Source organism: Rhinolophus sinicus, linkage group LG16 (genome assembly GCF_036562045.2).
Source record: "Rhinolophus sinicus isolate RSC01 linkage group LG16, ASM3656204v1, whole genome shotgun sequence".
Taxonomy (NCBI): domain Eukaryota; kingdom Metazoa; phylum Chordata; class Mammalia; order Chiroptera; family Rhinolophidae; genus Rhinolophus; species Rhinolophus sinicus.
In genome coordinates this window covers 3370881-3385200 of record NC_133765.1, presented here as the reverse complement: position 1 = coordinate 3385200, position 14320 = coordinate 3370881, and the positions used below count along the sequence as shown (strand labels likewise).

Genomic DNA, 14320 nt, shown 5'->3' with positions numbered 1-14320 from the left:
GACTCAGTAAAGCTATTAACATGGATGACATCAAGGCTGTTAACTGATATGTGGTCCAGATGGGATTCTCCCCAGGGAAAGGAAAATCAGAGAGCAAAATAATCAGCAAATAGGAATCAATTATCCAAAATGACCATGAGTTCTGTACAGCTAAACTCTTAGGGACCTCAAGCTCCGGCCAAAAGAGCCTGTATGATTTCTTTGAGGGTTTCCCAATATAATTTATGAACTCATGTTTCAAGGAGACAGAGACAGGAGAGTAGGACACTTTCTCAGAAGACTTTCATTATTATGAGCAGTTCAATTGGTCCCCATACATTTTCTTATGTGTAGTCAAATGACCTTCTCCCACCTACATATGTAAGAGACAGAACATGGAGTTTTCCTTCTTCCTAAGCATGTTCTACCCTTTTCTAGTATGCCTTTCCTGTGGGGTGACACAAATTCAAGTTAGGGACATTTGCTTAGGACTGGCTCCTGCAGCCCTAAGCATCTAACCCATCAAACTGACAAGGCAGTGACTTGGGAGAATTTCCACTTCTGAAAGGAGAAGCACTGGCTCATATTCCCCCACTAGGACAGGTCACATGGTCTGTGCCATACCTTAGCAGGTCAGAAGTCAGATAATCAATGACTGGCAATCAGGGAAATCCATGCTCACACTACTGAAAATTCATCCCTACCCACAAACCTTCCAGCTCTAGGACTCAGTAAGCTGTGCAGCTGCGGTACATGGTTCTAACCTCTCTGCTCTATAAGAAACCAATAATGTCGTAGAAAGAGTCATCTCTCAATTATCAACACAAATCTCTGCATGTTAACAGAGGGTGACATGTTATAAATAACCAGAAGGCTCATTTTTATTTGCTATGAGCATGCATATGAGTTTTAAATGTGTGGTGGTAAAACAAAAATTTTTTTTTAATTTATTGTGGTGACAATTGTTAGTAAAATTACATAGATTTCAGGTGTACAATTCTGTATTACATCATCTATAAATCCCATTGTGTGTTCACCACCCACAGTCATTTCTCCTTCCATCACCATAGATTTGGTCCCCTTTACCCTCATCTTCCACCCCCCTCCCCCCTTACCCTCTGGTAGCCACTAAACTATTGTCTGTGTCTATGAGTTTTTGTTTCTCATTTGGGTAAAACAAAATTTACGTGCTCAAATTACTCTCCCTCAAGCACACACCCACAGACAATGAGAGGGGGAGATAGTTTCAGTGGGTGCAGCATGAGAAGTTCATGAGATAATCTGCACATAGGGCAAACCGAGGCCCAGAATACTTGTATGTTGCACCACAAGCTGTCGCATAAAAGAGGACAATATTCTACCCCTCCTCAAAATATCCTTTCCAGCAACTGGAGATTTAATTGCCGACACTAAATTCTGTGTCATGAGATGGGAGTGCTAGTCCCAGACCTGCCACCAACCAGATTTATGAACTTGGATGATTGACGTCTCTTCTCTGGGCCTCATTTTCCTCATCTGTAAAATGTTAACTCAGATGATTCTAAATAGCCAGGTCCCTAAATAGACAAGAATATATAAAAGTGAAGCCATGGAAGGCAACTGAGATCCTAATTTTTAATATGTCTTACCCAGAATACATCATAAAGCTAAGTAATGCCTAATCATTAGAAGGACACCCTAACACATTGTTTCCTGGGTTAATTCTGTTTGGCATCTATATTGAAGCCCTGCATTTAACCTCCTACTATAATAGCCATGGAAGAAACCAGAACTGCCTGTAAGGAAGGATAACAGACTAACATAGAAATGATGTTTTAAAAGCTGGCTTCAGTACTCTTTAATCAAGGTGAACAAATACACAGGCAGATAAAACATAGCTGAGACTTTTTTTCCTGATTTCTAAAGCTCTTTTTGGATGACACTAATTGTTTACAAACAGGTAGAGATTTCTGTTCTCTTGGTGTTTGTATATAGAACAGAGACATGTAGTTGCACCAAACTGCAGATGTTGCAGTGATGCCTGATGCAGCAAACAACACCGAGAAACAGGGGAAGCCTGAGACGGGGGCGGGGCTGAAGGGGAACAGAGAGTCAGGACAGACAAACCATAGAGAACGCTAACAGAACAAGTCAGAAAGGGCCAGGCAGGCAGGGCTCATCACCTGCTGCTGCTGTTCCCTGACTGACAGAAAGATCTTTTGTTTGCCTCTGCAGGCCCATCATTTGCTTGGCTTCTAGTGATAACACTTGAAGAAAGCATGTGGCTCAGTGGTGAATCAGCCCCACAGAATATGCTGAATTGGGCAAAAATGGAAACCATTATGTTATTTGACTAGAGTGGAGGTATGAGAAATGGCCTAGGAAATTCAGTTCGTGAACTGTTCTCTGGAAGGGACAAATTTAAGGCATTGATAATATGAAATAAAATAAAATAATAAAGCCCGTTTAAAAAAATAATTCTGTGACTTGGACTTTCAAAAGTCCCGTGTAGAAAAAGCTGCCATCACACAGTTTAGAAACTCTTCAAATGCCTGCTAATTGGGCTCTGCACCTGCACATAATCATAAGCCCTGGTGGCAGATTGGCCATGAGATGTCATCCAGCACCATTCTCTTCCCAGAGCAGCCCGCGCCTAACTAATTCCAGATGGATGGGACTAGCCAATGTTGAATTTCACAGCCTTTCTTGGTCACCTATTTAACAAGAAAGAGCTCCATCTTTGATAATACAAATAAGATTTTGCTAATTTAAAGCAGGTGGTCTCTGACATACGTACTGCTGAAACAACCTTTTATCTAGATGTCAACCTTAGATCTTAGATTACCTGAGACCTGTCGTCATCTCAACCTCTAATCCTTTGAAATTCTCATTCTGTTCCTACCGTAAGTCTCTTCTAGCTCATCATTCTCGCAGTTTATCCATCATCTTCCGGCTTTACTTTCCTCTTGGTCACTTTTCTCAACAATTGTCTTACCAGCACTCTCAATACCTTGTGGTTCAGCCAGACCTTCCCAATTCATCTCCTACCTGGGAGAGAGTTACCCAGTTGCTCTCTCTGCCCAGCTCACGGGACATGGTGAAGCCTAGGCCAAAAGTGTCGCAATAGAGTGTGCTGTCCAGTTTCAACAGCCATCAGCACTGTGTGGCAATCTTTTTGCTTACTCACAGTCACTAATTCGGACTCTTTCAAACTCTTCCAATCTTCTTAAACTCCCTACTCCACTTCCCATTTTACTCTCAGAAGATAACATCACTTTTTCTTTATGGAGGAAATAGAAATTACTGATGAAAGTTATCTCTTGAAGTTATCTCTTGAAATGCCTTCCAATGGTTCTTCACATCTACACTCCAGAAAGTAATGCTCATCTTTTGCTACTTGCATACTTTCTCCCAAAAAAGGGCATTCTCTCTCTCCCCTTAAAGGATTTTAATAAGAATTAAATATATCAATAAATGTAAGATACCTGGCACAACGCTTGGCAGGCCATAAATATTGGTTTCCATTTATTATTTTCTCTACAAATTTAACTATATCTCTATATCTACATATCTATATATATATCTACATATCTACCTATACAAATATATACAGGTAGATATATAGATATATGCCTACCTACATACCTACCGTGTGTCCCCAAAAATAAGACCTAGCCAGACAATCAGCTCTAATGCATCTTCTGGAGCAAAATTTAATATAAGATCCGGTCTTATATTATAAAGACCAGGCATTATATTGTATTGTATTATATTATATTATATTATATTATATTATATTATATTATATTATATTATATTATATTATATTAAAGACCCGGTCTTATATTATAGTAAAAGAAGACCAGGTCTTATGTTAATTTTTGCTCCAAAAGATGCACTAGAGTTGATTGTCTGGCTAGGTCTTATTTTGTAGATCTATAGATATAGATAGATATATAGTTACCGCTGGAATTCTTAGACAGCCTACGTCCTTAGCTGTCTTTTCTCTTTCCTGTATCTTTAAATCTCTCCCTTTCTCTCTAGTTGTCCTCCCTTTATTGGCAAACATATTCAAGGGCTTTCCCTCTTTTTACACCCCTCCCTTTTTTTCATTCTTACTTCTCTTCTAAGTTTCACATCCTCCTTTCTTTATAAAATTGAAGTAGTGTCCCCAAACTCTCTATTCCTTCAACTCCTAAGCTCTGAGCAATGTTACTATTTTGCTCCTGATCCATTTTCCCCCAAAACTTCATTGAAACTGCTTGTTACAAAGTTTACAAATGATCTCTCCATCCCTACTCCAGTGGCCTCTTTTAAATCTTCATCCTGCTCAAATTATCTTCTCTTTCAACTCTGCTTCTCTCGGGTACTTCATATCTCAATTTATGGCTATTGACGTCGTACAGATAACATCAAGCTAGAACATTAATGCAACCTGTGGCTCCCCCTCTTCCGTCCCTCTGCCTCTACTACTCAACTGCTACCAAACTTCAATGATTCTCCTTTAAACTACAATAATTCTCACATCTGGGTAGTCTGTTTTTTGTCTTTATTTTTATTTTTTAAAACATTTTTATTTAAAATATAGCTAACATTATATTAGTTTCAGGTGTCCACCATAGTTATTCAACTGGCTAGTGCTTTCTAACCTTTCTTGCCAGAGTTCAGACTCTATCAGATCTCACCTGGACTGTTCAGCAGCGCCATATCGCATCTGGCCTTTGGACTCTGCCTGTTTCCACTCATCCTTCACATTGCACCAGAGTTATTTCTTGAAAATACGAACCTTCTTTTTTCACCCTTCTGCTGAGAAATGTCTGGGGCTACCAGTTGTCGCTGTTAAGTACAAGCTGTGTAACTGGACTTTGACAACCTGCCTACAGCTTGCTGTTCTAGCCTCATCACCCCTCCTATAGCATACCTGATGAGCTGACTACACTACTCTTCACAAACACATCCAGCACCTCACAACCTTGTTTTTGTACATGCTAACCACTGAAAGACAATTTCACTCTTCTCTATCTGGAACGTGCCCAACCACCTTTTAAAATCCATATCACATATAATTTTTTTGAAAAAGCCTTATCAGATTCACCTGGGCTGTTCTGCTCACGAATCTGGATTCAGTGTTTCTCTCTTATTCTTACCTCATTATAGCCATTAACAAGTTGTCTTCGACTCTTCTACTTTATTTTTCTCACTACACCTTGAACTCTTTGAAGAAAGAATTATCTTATTCAATACTATATCCCCAATAACCATCTGGTTTCTTGTTTAACAAATGTTTGTTGCAAGAATATAAAGAGAGGATGTGGTTTAAAAAATATGACAGAAATAAACAAGAACAGAATAAAATTACATCCTGTCCACAACTGGTAGAGATAAGATACCCTAGTAGAAAAGAATAGGAGATAAGGGTGCTTTACCAGTACTCTGAAGAATCTAGATTCCAATCTATCAATTCATTTTTATTCACTGTTTACAGGAATACAATCCATAAAATGTGCAAATGTCTGTATTCTTCTCTCTCCTGTTTCAGTCTTATTGGTATCACTTTTTGTCCTCTCTCAAGATCAGTTGTCCAAACTTGATCACAGTATCATGAGTTCAACGCAGGCATAAGATAGCCCAAAGGCTCAATGCCTGAATTACATTTGACCATTGCTAACACACCAGGCTTCAGAGAGGAGCCAAGCCTAGCACGAGCACTAAACTCAGGTTCATAAGGCATCCAGATGTGTTAAGAATGATCAAACTTTGGAAGAAAAAAGAGGAATAGGTGAAATGAGTTTGTAAACCTAATTTTATAAATCCTCTAATCTCATTGACAGTTGAGCAAACACGCTAAGAAAATAGACCTACTATCCCTGCTAATTTATTCTTGCTTCTTAACAAGCAAAAATATATTAATCAACTTGGGTTGGTCTAACTGTTCAATACAGCCATTGCACAGCCTTATTTACCTGGGTTTGTACTTTCTTAGACATACAGCATGAAGCTCATGCATGCAAAAGACCGGCCAGGACTAGGATTAGTATTCTCTATTGATTGCTGCCAATTGAGTTCAAATGAAGGTAATGGTCCAACCAAGATGAAGAAAGACCTCAAAAGGGTGATTTATAGGCTTGAATCTTAAAGGACTTTTCTCAGCTGTCTTTTGGAAGTGGTAGCTTCCCTCAAAATCTGCTATAATTTCTGTGTCTCACAGAAATTTACTTAGACACTGGTTCAGCTGGAGGAGGCAATGGGGCAGGACTCTTCCTTCAGGATAATCTACAAAAAAGGAGGGATATCATCGCTACAAGGAGTAGATACAATGCCAACTTTCATTCAGCATTTTCTTTGACTTAAATGTCAAGAAAATTTGGCAGTGATTAAAATACCAAAATCTAAAAGAAAGGCAGTAGGTCCCAATGAAAGTACTTATTAGGTTGGTGCAAATGTAATTGCGGCTTAAAAGGTTAAAAATAATTGCAAAAACTGCAGTTACATGTGCACCAACCTAATAATACAGCCTACCTCTCTTCTAAATCCCTTCAATTGGGTTTGGGTAGGCATCCATGTTTTAAGGAATCCCTTTGTGTGTCACCTAGAAGGAGGTGCTTGTAAACCCCCACCTGCAGAGGTGGAGAACTAATGAAAGATGATGGGAAAGAAAAATGGTACTGAAAATGTAGAGTGGAATCCACAAGAGCAAGAGGGTCACCTTAATTTATTGAAGCCTCATTATCATCATATTTAAGACTAGAACATTGATTTAAGTCCTGGCTCTACTACTTATTGCCTATGTGATCTTGGGCATCATGTCTCGGTGCCCTAGTTTCTGCAACTATAAAATGTAGATAATAAAAATGTATTGTGCACAAAGTTCTCATGATGATTAAATAAAATAACAAAAAGCTCTCTGAGCAAGAACACACACTATGAATAATATTTTAGTAGAACTAACATAATAATGATGAAGAGTTCAAGATGCTTTTGTTTACTGTCCATACTCATGAGATAGCTAACTAGTCCTCCGCACCAGGAAAAGGGAAACTTTCAGATAAAAATCTTTGTATAACCTCTCTACTTCCCAAACAAGTTGAGGAACTCATGCTGGGAATTCATTTAAATAAAAACTTGAGCATGAAGAGTTGCAGGGTCCAAGTATAAAAGTCTGGGAAAACATATGACAAAACAACGATGGGGACAGCTGTGTTTGGCTCCAATAACTGTGGGGCTGACACTGGGCAATGATGCTCAACTCTGTGCACTGCAGAGCTGAGAGACCTGGGTGAGAAGTAGAGGCTTTACACCCAGGAGGCCATACTTTGAACTTAAGGGTAGTAAAGGAAGTCCTGACTTGAGTTTACCTTGTTTCCTTTCCCCCCGAAGATGCATAAAAAGTTTCTTTGGCCATGTCTGCCAAATAAACTGCCTGAACCAGATAGTCAAGAAGAAAGAATGCTGAAAGAAAACACACATAGATACCCGATTAAAGGGAAGGGATAGAAACTAGCTTCACTTTCCTCTAAATGGACTTCATTTCCTCAGGTCTTTGAACACACATCCACATGGCTCATGTCCACGCTCTCAATCACTCTCTGTGTCACTTTTTATAGACACTGCAGGGAATATTCTACAACTAGTAAGCCTGTTCCAACCCAGAAGGAAAGATCAGCCTCTACAAGGCTAGCCAAGAGGAAGAAGTATTCCTTTTGGAGTCCCACTGTCGGGTCCACTCCTTTTGAAGCCAGATCTAACTCAACAGTAGTCTTTATTACTATCCGGTTTAGGTACTAGCATTATTAAAACAGCATTTTAGAGGTTAATAGATAGGGGAGCATATACACTTTCAATATGTATAGCCAAAGAGCCTATAAACCTATCAAACACAAATATGTGCATGGGAGCCACAGGCCTTTTGAATAGTCTTACATTTTTACATCTATCCAACCAACCTTGTCTTGTTAATTGGTCCCCTTAACACACATCGTTTTTGTTTTAATTTTTTTGTCCAAAAGAATGGTTTTGTACCTAGGAGCATGCATTTAATTGCTATTGAAGCTCCCAGGACTTGAAGAACTTAGTCTGGGTCTAAACCAACAAAACCTTATCTGTTCTGTGTTTTAAACAAGTATGAGATGTACAACATTGTTATTCTTGCTGCCTAAGCACTGTCATATGAGCAGAGTGCACATGCGTTTTCCCTAGGCCAAAAAAATAGGGCTAGTGCCCAGATTCTAAGCAGGGCTTCCACCCAGAACAAATTCAGGCCAAGGGAACTTTTTTTTTTTTTTTTTTTTTTTTTTTTTGCCAACAATGAGATCTCCGAAAAGAACTGGACCAGAAACAGACCCAGTGCAAAAACAAACAAACAAACAAACAAACAAAAAAAGACGTATGTGAAGAGGAATGCTAAGGTCCTCCAGAATTCAGTTAACTGGAATTGTTCCTGCTAACAAAACCAACCAAGCCAGAGAACAAGATTTCTTTCTGGCTTCGTTCACTCTCATCAAAGCAGCTTTTTATAGGCTGTTATCAAAGCCCAGCCTTCTCCGGAGGATGCCTTCTTATCTGATTAAATGGAATATTATGTTAAATATTCAGCCACCCCAGCACTGGCTGTGTGGGTGTCCTGCATAAAATCTTCATGACAACGCCATCACAGGGTCATTTGTTCAATTTCAAGTCTGCAAAATGTAAAAATAGAATGAACTGCCATGAAGGGTTGAGGCTTGACAGCTTGAATGAGAAGGCTCCAATAGCACCAAAACCACACTATTCCCATGGATCGCCTGCTTTCTCCCTCTGCTAGAAGGAAAAGGGGAAGACAAAAATCCTGCAAGCAAGGTGCTGCCTTCATTTATGTTCTGCTCTTTTCCCCTCTTTCGCCTTTTCTTGCACTTAGTCTCTGCATCTTCCTCTTTCTTACTCAGTTTCCTCTCTCCTCCTACTTCACTTGCTTCCTCTCTCTGCCACCTGCCCTCCCCTCCTTCATCATTTTTATGTGTCATTTCTCTTCTTCTCAGGGACCGGTTCTCCTCCCATGTTCTGACACCCTCCCCTGGACCACGCCTGCCTTCTTAGGCAGCCTGTCTCCAGGCAACGTGGGTCTCACAAACTTTTCTAAGAATTGCTCTTCTGCCCAATTCCCATCTCTAGCCCATGTCCTTCTCCAAGTCCCAGACACTGAAATTGTTTAGGAAAATGGAATTTCAGGGCTCAGGAAGATGAAATGGCAGATGAACTGCAGGGGCTGCCTTTTTTCATATTCCCTCATCTAGCCAAGTATGTTTATTATTCGTTGAGCTCAGCAACTCCTGGAGGGGGTGGGGATGGGGGTTGAGGACGTGGTCAGGCAGATAGTACCTCACTGGCCTTGTGTTTTGGACAAATCCATTTTTAATTTTGTGAAGTGTGTTTAAAATAAATATTCAGGTTGCACTCTCCAATCTGATCCTTGACGCCCACAGCCACCTCCACACCAACCTTATTACAATTCTGGTGCAGAAAGGGAAATTTCCCTTTTACCAGGGGCTCCAGAGCTGCGCCAAAGCCCTCATGGTGCTGAGAGAGGAGGTGCTTCCTGCTTCACGTCCATTGGGGTCTCAGAAAGTGCCCACTATTTGGCCTAGTTTCAAACCAAAGGATTCAGGTTGTTTCAGGTCTGTTAGTACGGCTGATGAAACCAAGTCAGTTTAACTCCTCTACTCTGCTAGAACAGGCTCAGTGACTGCGGTGCCCCTGAACCAGGAGCTGTATGTCTCTCCTATGAATCGCCAGTAACTTTCTTTCTGAAGACAGGATTTCACTGTTGGTTTGACAGAAGCCTAACCAAAAAGGTGGTGAGCAGACCACTAACTCACAGATTCATCAATGCCAACTCACTCAGGAAATAACTTAAATTCCTGCTTTTAGTGCTCTTATGGCTCTGTACTTGAGTCCACTGACAAGTGTTCCCCTTTCTTAAGAACTCTATCTTCACACACACCAAATCAGACCTCAGGAAATTAAGGTGACCCTCCTAACAACTTTATGCCGATTCAGGATCGCATTTGCTAAAATATCTCACCCTCTCTTCATAGTAACACTGTGTTCACCCTCCTGCCTCTTATGGGAAATGTTCATTTGTTATGCAGATGTGCAATGCATACCTACCAGGTACAAAGCAGAGTGTATAGTAGGGCATCCCTTAGAAGCCAGAGCTTTGTAAACACCAAAATAAAGGGGATGTGGAACCCTGGCATCTGAAAGCCACATGCAGTGTTTCTGCTTTGTGTGTATTAGGATTCTGGATCAAACCAAGGAAATAATTATTTTAGTACAATTTGAAGAATGATCATGCCTAGGCAAAAAATGAAATGTGGTTCCTAATGTAGCAATCCACAGGTGCAAAAGGGGGAAAGAAAAAATCCTGATCAGGCTGAAAGAACAATGAAAATCAAAAGTATAAACTGCAGCAGGCACCCCTAAGAGAAAGCACCCTATCAGTAGGGCAAATGGAATGGGTGATAATTCACAGCAGAATTGTAAATAACAGCCCAAAGCCACATGCAGCTGAAAACTACGTGCCACCTGTTCAAAAACAGCAACCAGTGGGAGCAGAGCAGTGAAAACCCCACTGGAGTGCAGCTGCAGCCCTGGGGCTGGTGATGTCAGTTACAGTTTGCAGGCTACAGATGTGTGTGATGGTAGAGCCCTGCCAGTGAGATAATCTGCAAAGACATCAGATGACTGCTATAGTCCAAAAGTGAAGGCTAGGAGGTGGGGGCAGGACAACCGTTATAAGGTGGTCTCCTTGTACAGCTGTAATTTCATTCAAGGTCTATAATCCTTGAATACAGCCCAGCAAGAATCCAAATAAAACAGTCACATTTGGTGACAATGTCAAGTTGGGGTACTATAGCAGCATCCTACAGTTGCTCATAATGGTTTCTTTTGAACACTATCACCAGAGCCCAGCCCCAAATCTCCAAAACCAAACAGCCTTTAAGTGTGGACAGGGGAAACCAGAACTTCCACCCACCCTTGGGAACCCTGTGTCTCCTGAATACTCATGATGCCCCCAGCACAGCTCTTGGCTCAGGTTGCATGTTGAGGACAAGATCTTCTGAGAAGTTACAAGGTAAAGAGGCCAAAGGGGGGGGGATGGGAGGAGTGTCATGCAGGGCGGCCTGCGGGGTCTCAGTTCCCGCTCCCCACATAAGAATGCAGGACATGGTGAGGCCAAAAAGGAACACCCACGGAGCCATAGGTAGGGGAGTCATACCACTATAGTCTCGCTGGCAGCTGGGTTGGAGACACAGGCAGCAGGAGTCACACTATTCACAACCTGCCGTCCACTACTCTCTGCCAACCAACCTCACTCGCTAGCTGCAATCCACTGTGCTAACTGCAATCTGCTCTTGCTACCCCAGCCACCGTCTTCTTGCTAGCCCCCATTTCTGATAGCGTAGCCATGGCAGTTATATTAGTGGCCAATGGCTCACTGGTTACAGCTGATGGCCAACTAGCCACAGCTGATGGCCATTTACTACCCGAGTGAGCACCTTTCCACGTGAGGCCGAGAACCTGGAAACTGAACTCCTGGCTCTGTCCCCACAGGGAGGAAGTACCTCACCCAAACACTGGTGACCTCACCCGCGACTTCACTGTACACCATCAAAGGCAGCCAGTTCAAGTTGTGAGCAACAGCGAAGGTGACATGGACATTGGGTATGAGCAGGAGACATAATCTTTAAGGAACAAAGGCAGAGGCACCACTGAATAGAGAGACTAAACATTAACCTCCCCCAGAGCAGAAGACTGATTTGCTCACACAGTAAACACATGTCTATATTTTGCCCTGTGACCTTCTAAACACTGTTTAATGAGAGAGAGAGAGAGAGAGAGAGAGAGAGAGAGAGGCAGTATGCCTCTTGAGTGTGCCTATTCCACATTGAGCCTGAAGATCAGATTAAGAGCAAAGCAGGACCCTGAGGTGGGGGATAAAAAGGCAGCACTTGCAACCTGCTTCTAATATTAGTTTCCTGAGCTTAAACAAAGAGCCCCAGCTGAGATATGCTCCTCTTGAAAAGTTCCCAGGCAGAAGGTTCCTCATCCACAAAACACTGTATCTCCAAAAGGTGATGTGCCCACATAGGTGCTGGCAGAGGCGACAACTCAGCCCCCTGCACAAACTTCTTTGTCCTCATGTAAAGTGGTGTGCTGGGAGTTTTTCTGCTTTTGTCATGAAAACATTTTATTATTTTTGTTTACTAGTCTTTTTTTTTTAATTTCCTTGAATAAAACTAGGGCTATTCCAAGTATACGTGCTGTGCACAATCCTTCCGGCCTGCCCTGCTCTAATTCTCGGAATGGAATAGAGTCTCCTTCACAACTGCACCGGGCCCAGCAGGATGCAGAGGCTGGGCGCATGCCATCAACTGCTCCTTCATACGTGGCCTTGGAGCCCATGCACCCTGCTAACACATTTTTTGAGCAATGAAGTTTCTCCAGGCACGAGGCCGGCAGATGGATGTAAAGAAGTTGTTTGGGCTCTAACAACTTCTAATGACCACACCTTCTCATGCCTTCCTCTACTCCATAAGTAATTCGGTTTCTTCTGGAATGGGACTCCATGCATCCCTAGGCCCAAATCAGGAATTTCTCCAATTACTAGACCTCCCACCACACTTGGAAGAAATTAGGAATGGCAGAACTTTCTCTAGTCCTACTAGCTATGTTCAGATAAACACCATGATGTCTACTTTGTCTTTCTTTCAAATCTTGGACTTCTACAATGCAAGGGGAATAGGCATAAGATTGATGGGGGTGGCCAGATGGAGTCAGGGTAGTACCGCCCAGAATTAGGAAAGCCAGTGTCCCCAGTTCAGACTTTTGCCAGAAGGCTGAAGAGAAGTAGACAGAATGTCCATGCCCACAGCCCCTCCCTCACCACTTGCCTGAGCACATCTCCAGAACTAATGGAGAAAGAAGTGAGCTTAGCCATCTCTGGAAACTCCTGAAGGAGGTAGTCTGTTCCTGTGGTTTCCTGGGGACACCAACTCTCAGGTATGGACACCACACCAGGTCACAATCCATGTTAATAGCTGTACTGTGCCCTCTGGAACTTTGAGGTTGCACTGAGAAAATGCAGATGCCAAAAACCAGCAGACCCCACCCCCACCCCAATGTTTCCACAGCCTCCAGTGTCGCCGGGATCGGCGCCCCTGCATCCAGGTGTGCTCCTCCTTGGGCTCAGGAAGGCCGGACAGTTCTTACCTGGGTCTGCTAGGAAAGGCTCTCATGCGGGCAGACGGGCCGCGTGTTCCAGGTCAGCAGCGCCCAGAACACACCGGCTGCTGGCTACAGCTCACCTCATCTCCCCGGGGGCCTGGCTTTGCAAAGAGGAGCGCCAACCCCTTCTGGAGGAGGGAGGAGGAGCACGACGCCTAAGGACGCCGGAACCGAGCGGGGTCGGGCCGGAGCCCAGTTGGGCGCCGGGGCGGGAGGAAGCGGAGCCCCTCTGGGGGTGCTGCGAGGCCCCGCTGTCGCGGAGTCTGTTTGTTACCGCATCGCGGTCCCTCTTGCTGTGCATGTACGTGCCGGCTCCCGCCGCTCTGAGAGCCTGTCTGTGCGGTCGCTGACTGCCTCCGTGGTTCCGCTCGGTCTCGGTCCTCCTCCCCGCTCAGCGCCCTCGCCTCTCGGCCGTCCTCCTCCCCTCATGCGCCCTCCCCGGTGCAGCCTGCGCCTGGGTTCCCGGAGGGTGTTGCCTCGCTCCTACGTTGAGCACTGCAGTGTAACTCCGGGACACACTACCACACAGTGCCTTTAAAACCCACTGCTCCTTGCAAATCCGACCATCAAGTTTCCTGCGGAAACCAGCAGCAGAAGCGCCGCTGCCTGGCGGCTCGGAGGAGACACTAGCCCATCTGGAAACCAGAGTCCCCCGGTTCCCGCCACGCTATCAGATCAGGGATGGGAAAGGCAAAGGGCGTGGATCAGAACGAGTCCACACGTAACCCGAAGGGTCTTCAGGATGGGGTGGAACCCGAATTGGGAAGTGCTGAAGTCCTGGCACTGCGTAACAGGACACAACCTGAGGACTCAGGTCAAAGTGTTCATTTTGCAGATGAGAAAACGGAAGCTCAGAGAGATGCACTGCCGCGCCCAGGATCACACAGTAGCTAGGGAAATGGAGACCTGAGTCGTCCCGTTATCAGGGCCTTCAAGTTTCCGCACCTGTAAAAGAACACACCGGGTGTGGTGTGGCCCGGGAGGAAGAGCGTCAGTCCCCTCGTTCACTCTCGCCCAGTGCACCTATGTCTCTGGAAGGTCCCCTGAATCCATGAAAAAAACATAACCAGCCCATTTACAGGTTAACAGTTCGCTCTCA

At 43.6% G+C, this 14320-nt stretch overlaps 1 protein-coding gene across 8 annotated transcripts in view; it reads right to left on the bottom strand.

Annotated features, from left to right (window-relative positions):
- GRAMD1B (GRAM domain containing 1B) overlaps positions 1 to 13785 on the bottom strand; it is a 236009-nt gene extending 222224 nt beyond the window's left edge. For 2 of the 8 annotated variants that reach the window (XM_074321146.1, XM_074321148.1), the window contains exon 1: positions 13207 to 13785. Coding sequence is in view for 2 of the 8 variants with exons in the window: in XM_074321157.1 (XP_074177258.1) it covers positions 13207 to 13232 (26 nt within the window). In the remaining 6 variants the exon portion in view is untranslated. The remainder of the gene's footprint in view (positions 1 to 13206) is intronic. The other 6 variants (XM_074321154.1, XM_074321155.1, XM_074321157.1 and 3 more) reach the window with 4 other exon arrangements.
- Positions 13786 to 14320: the final 535 nt, after the last annotated feature.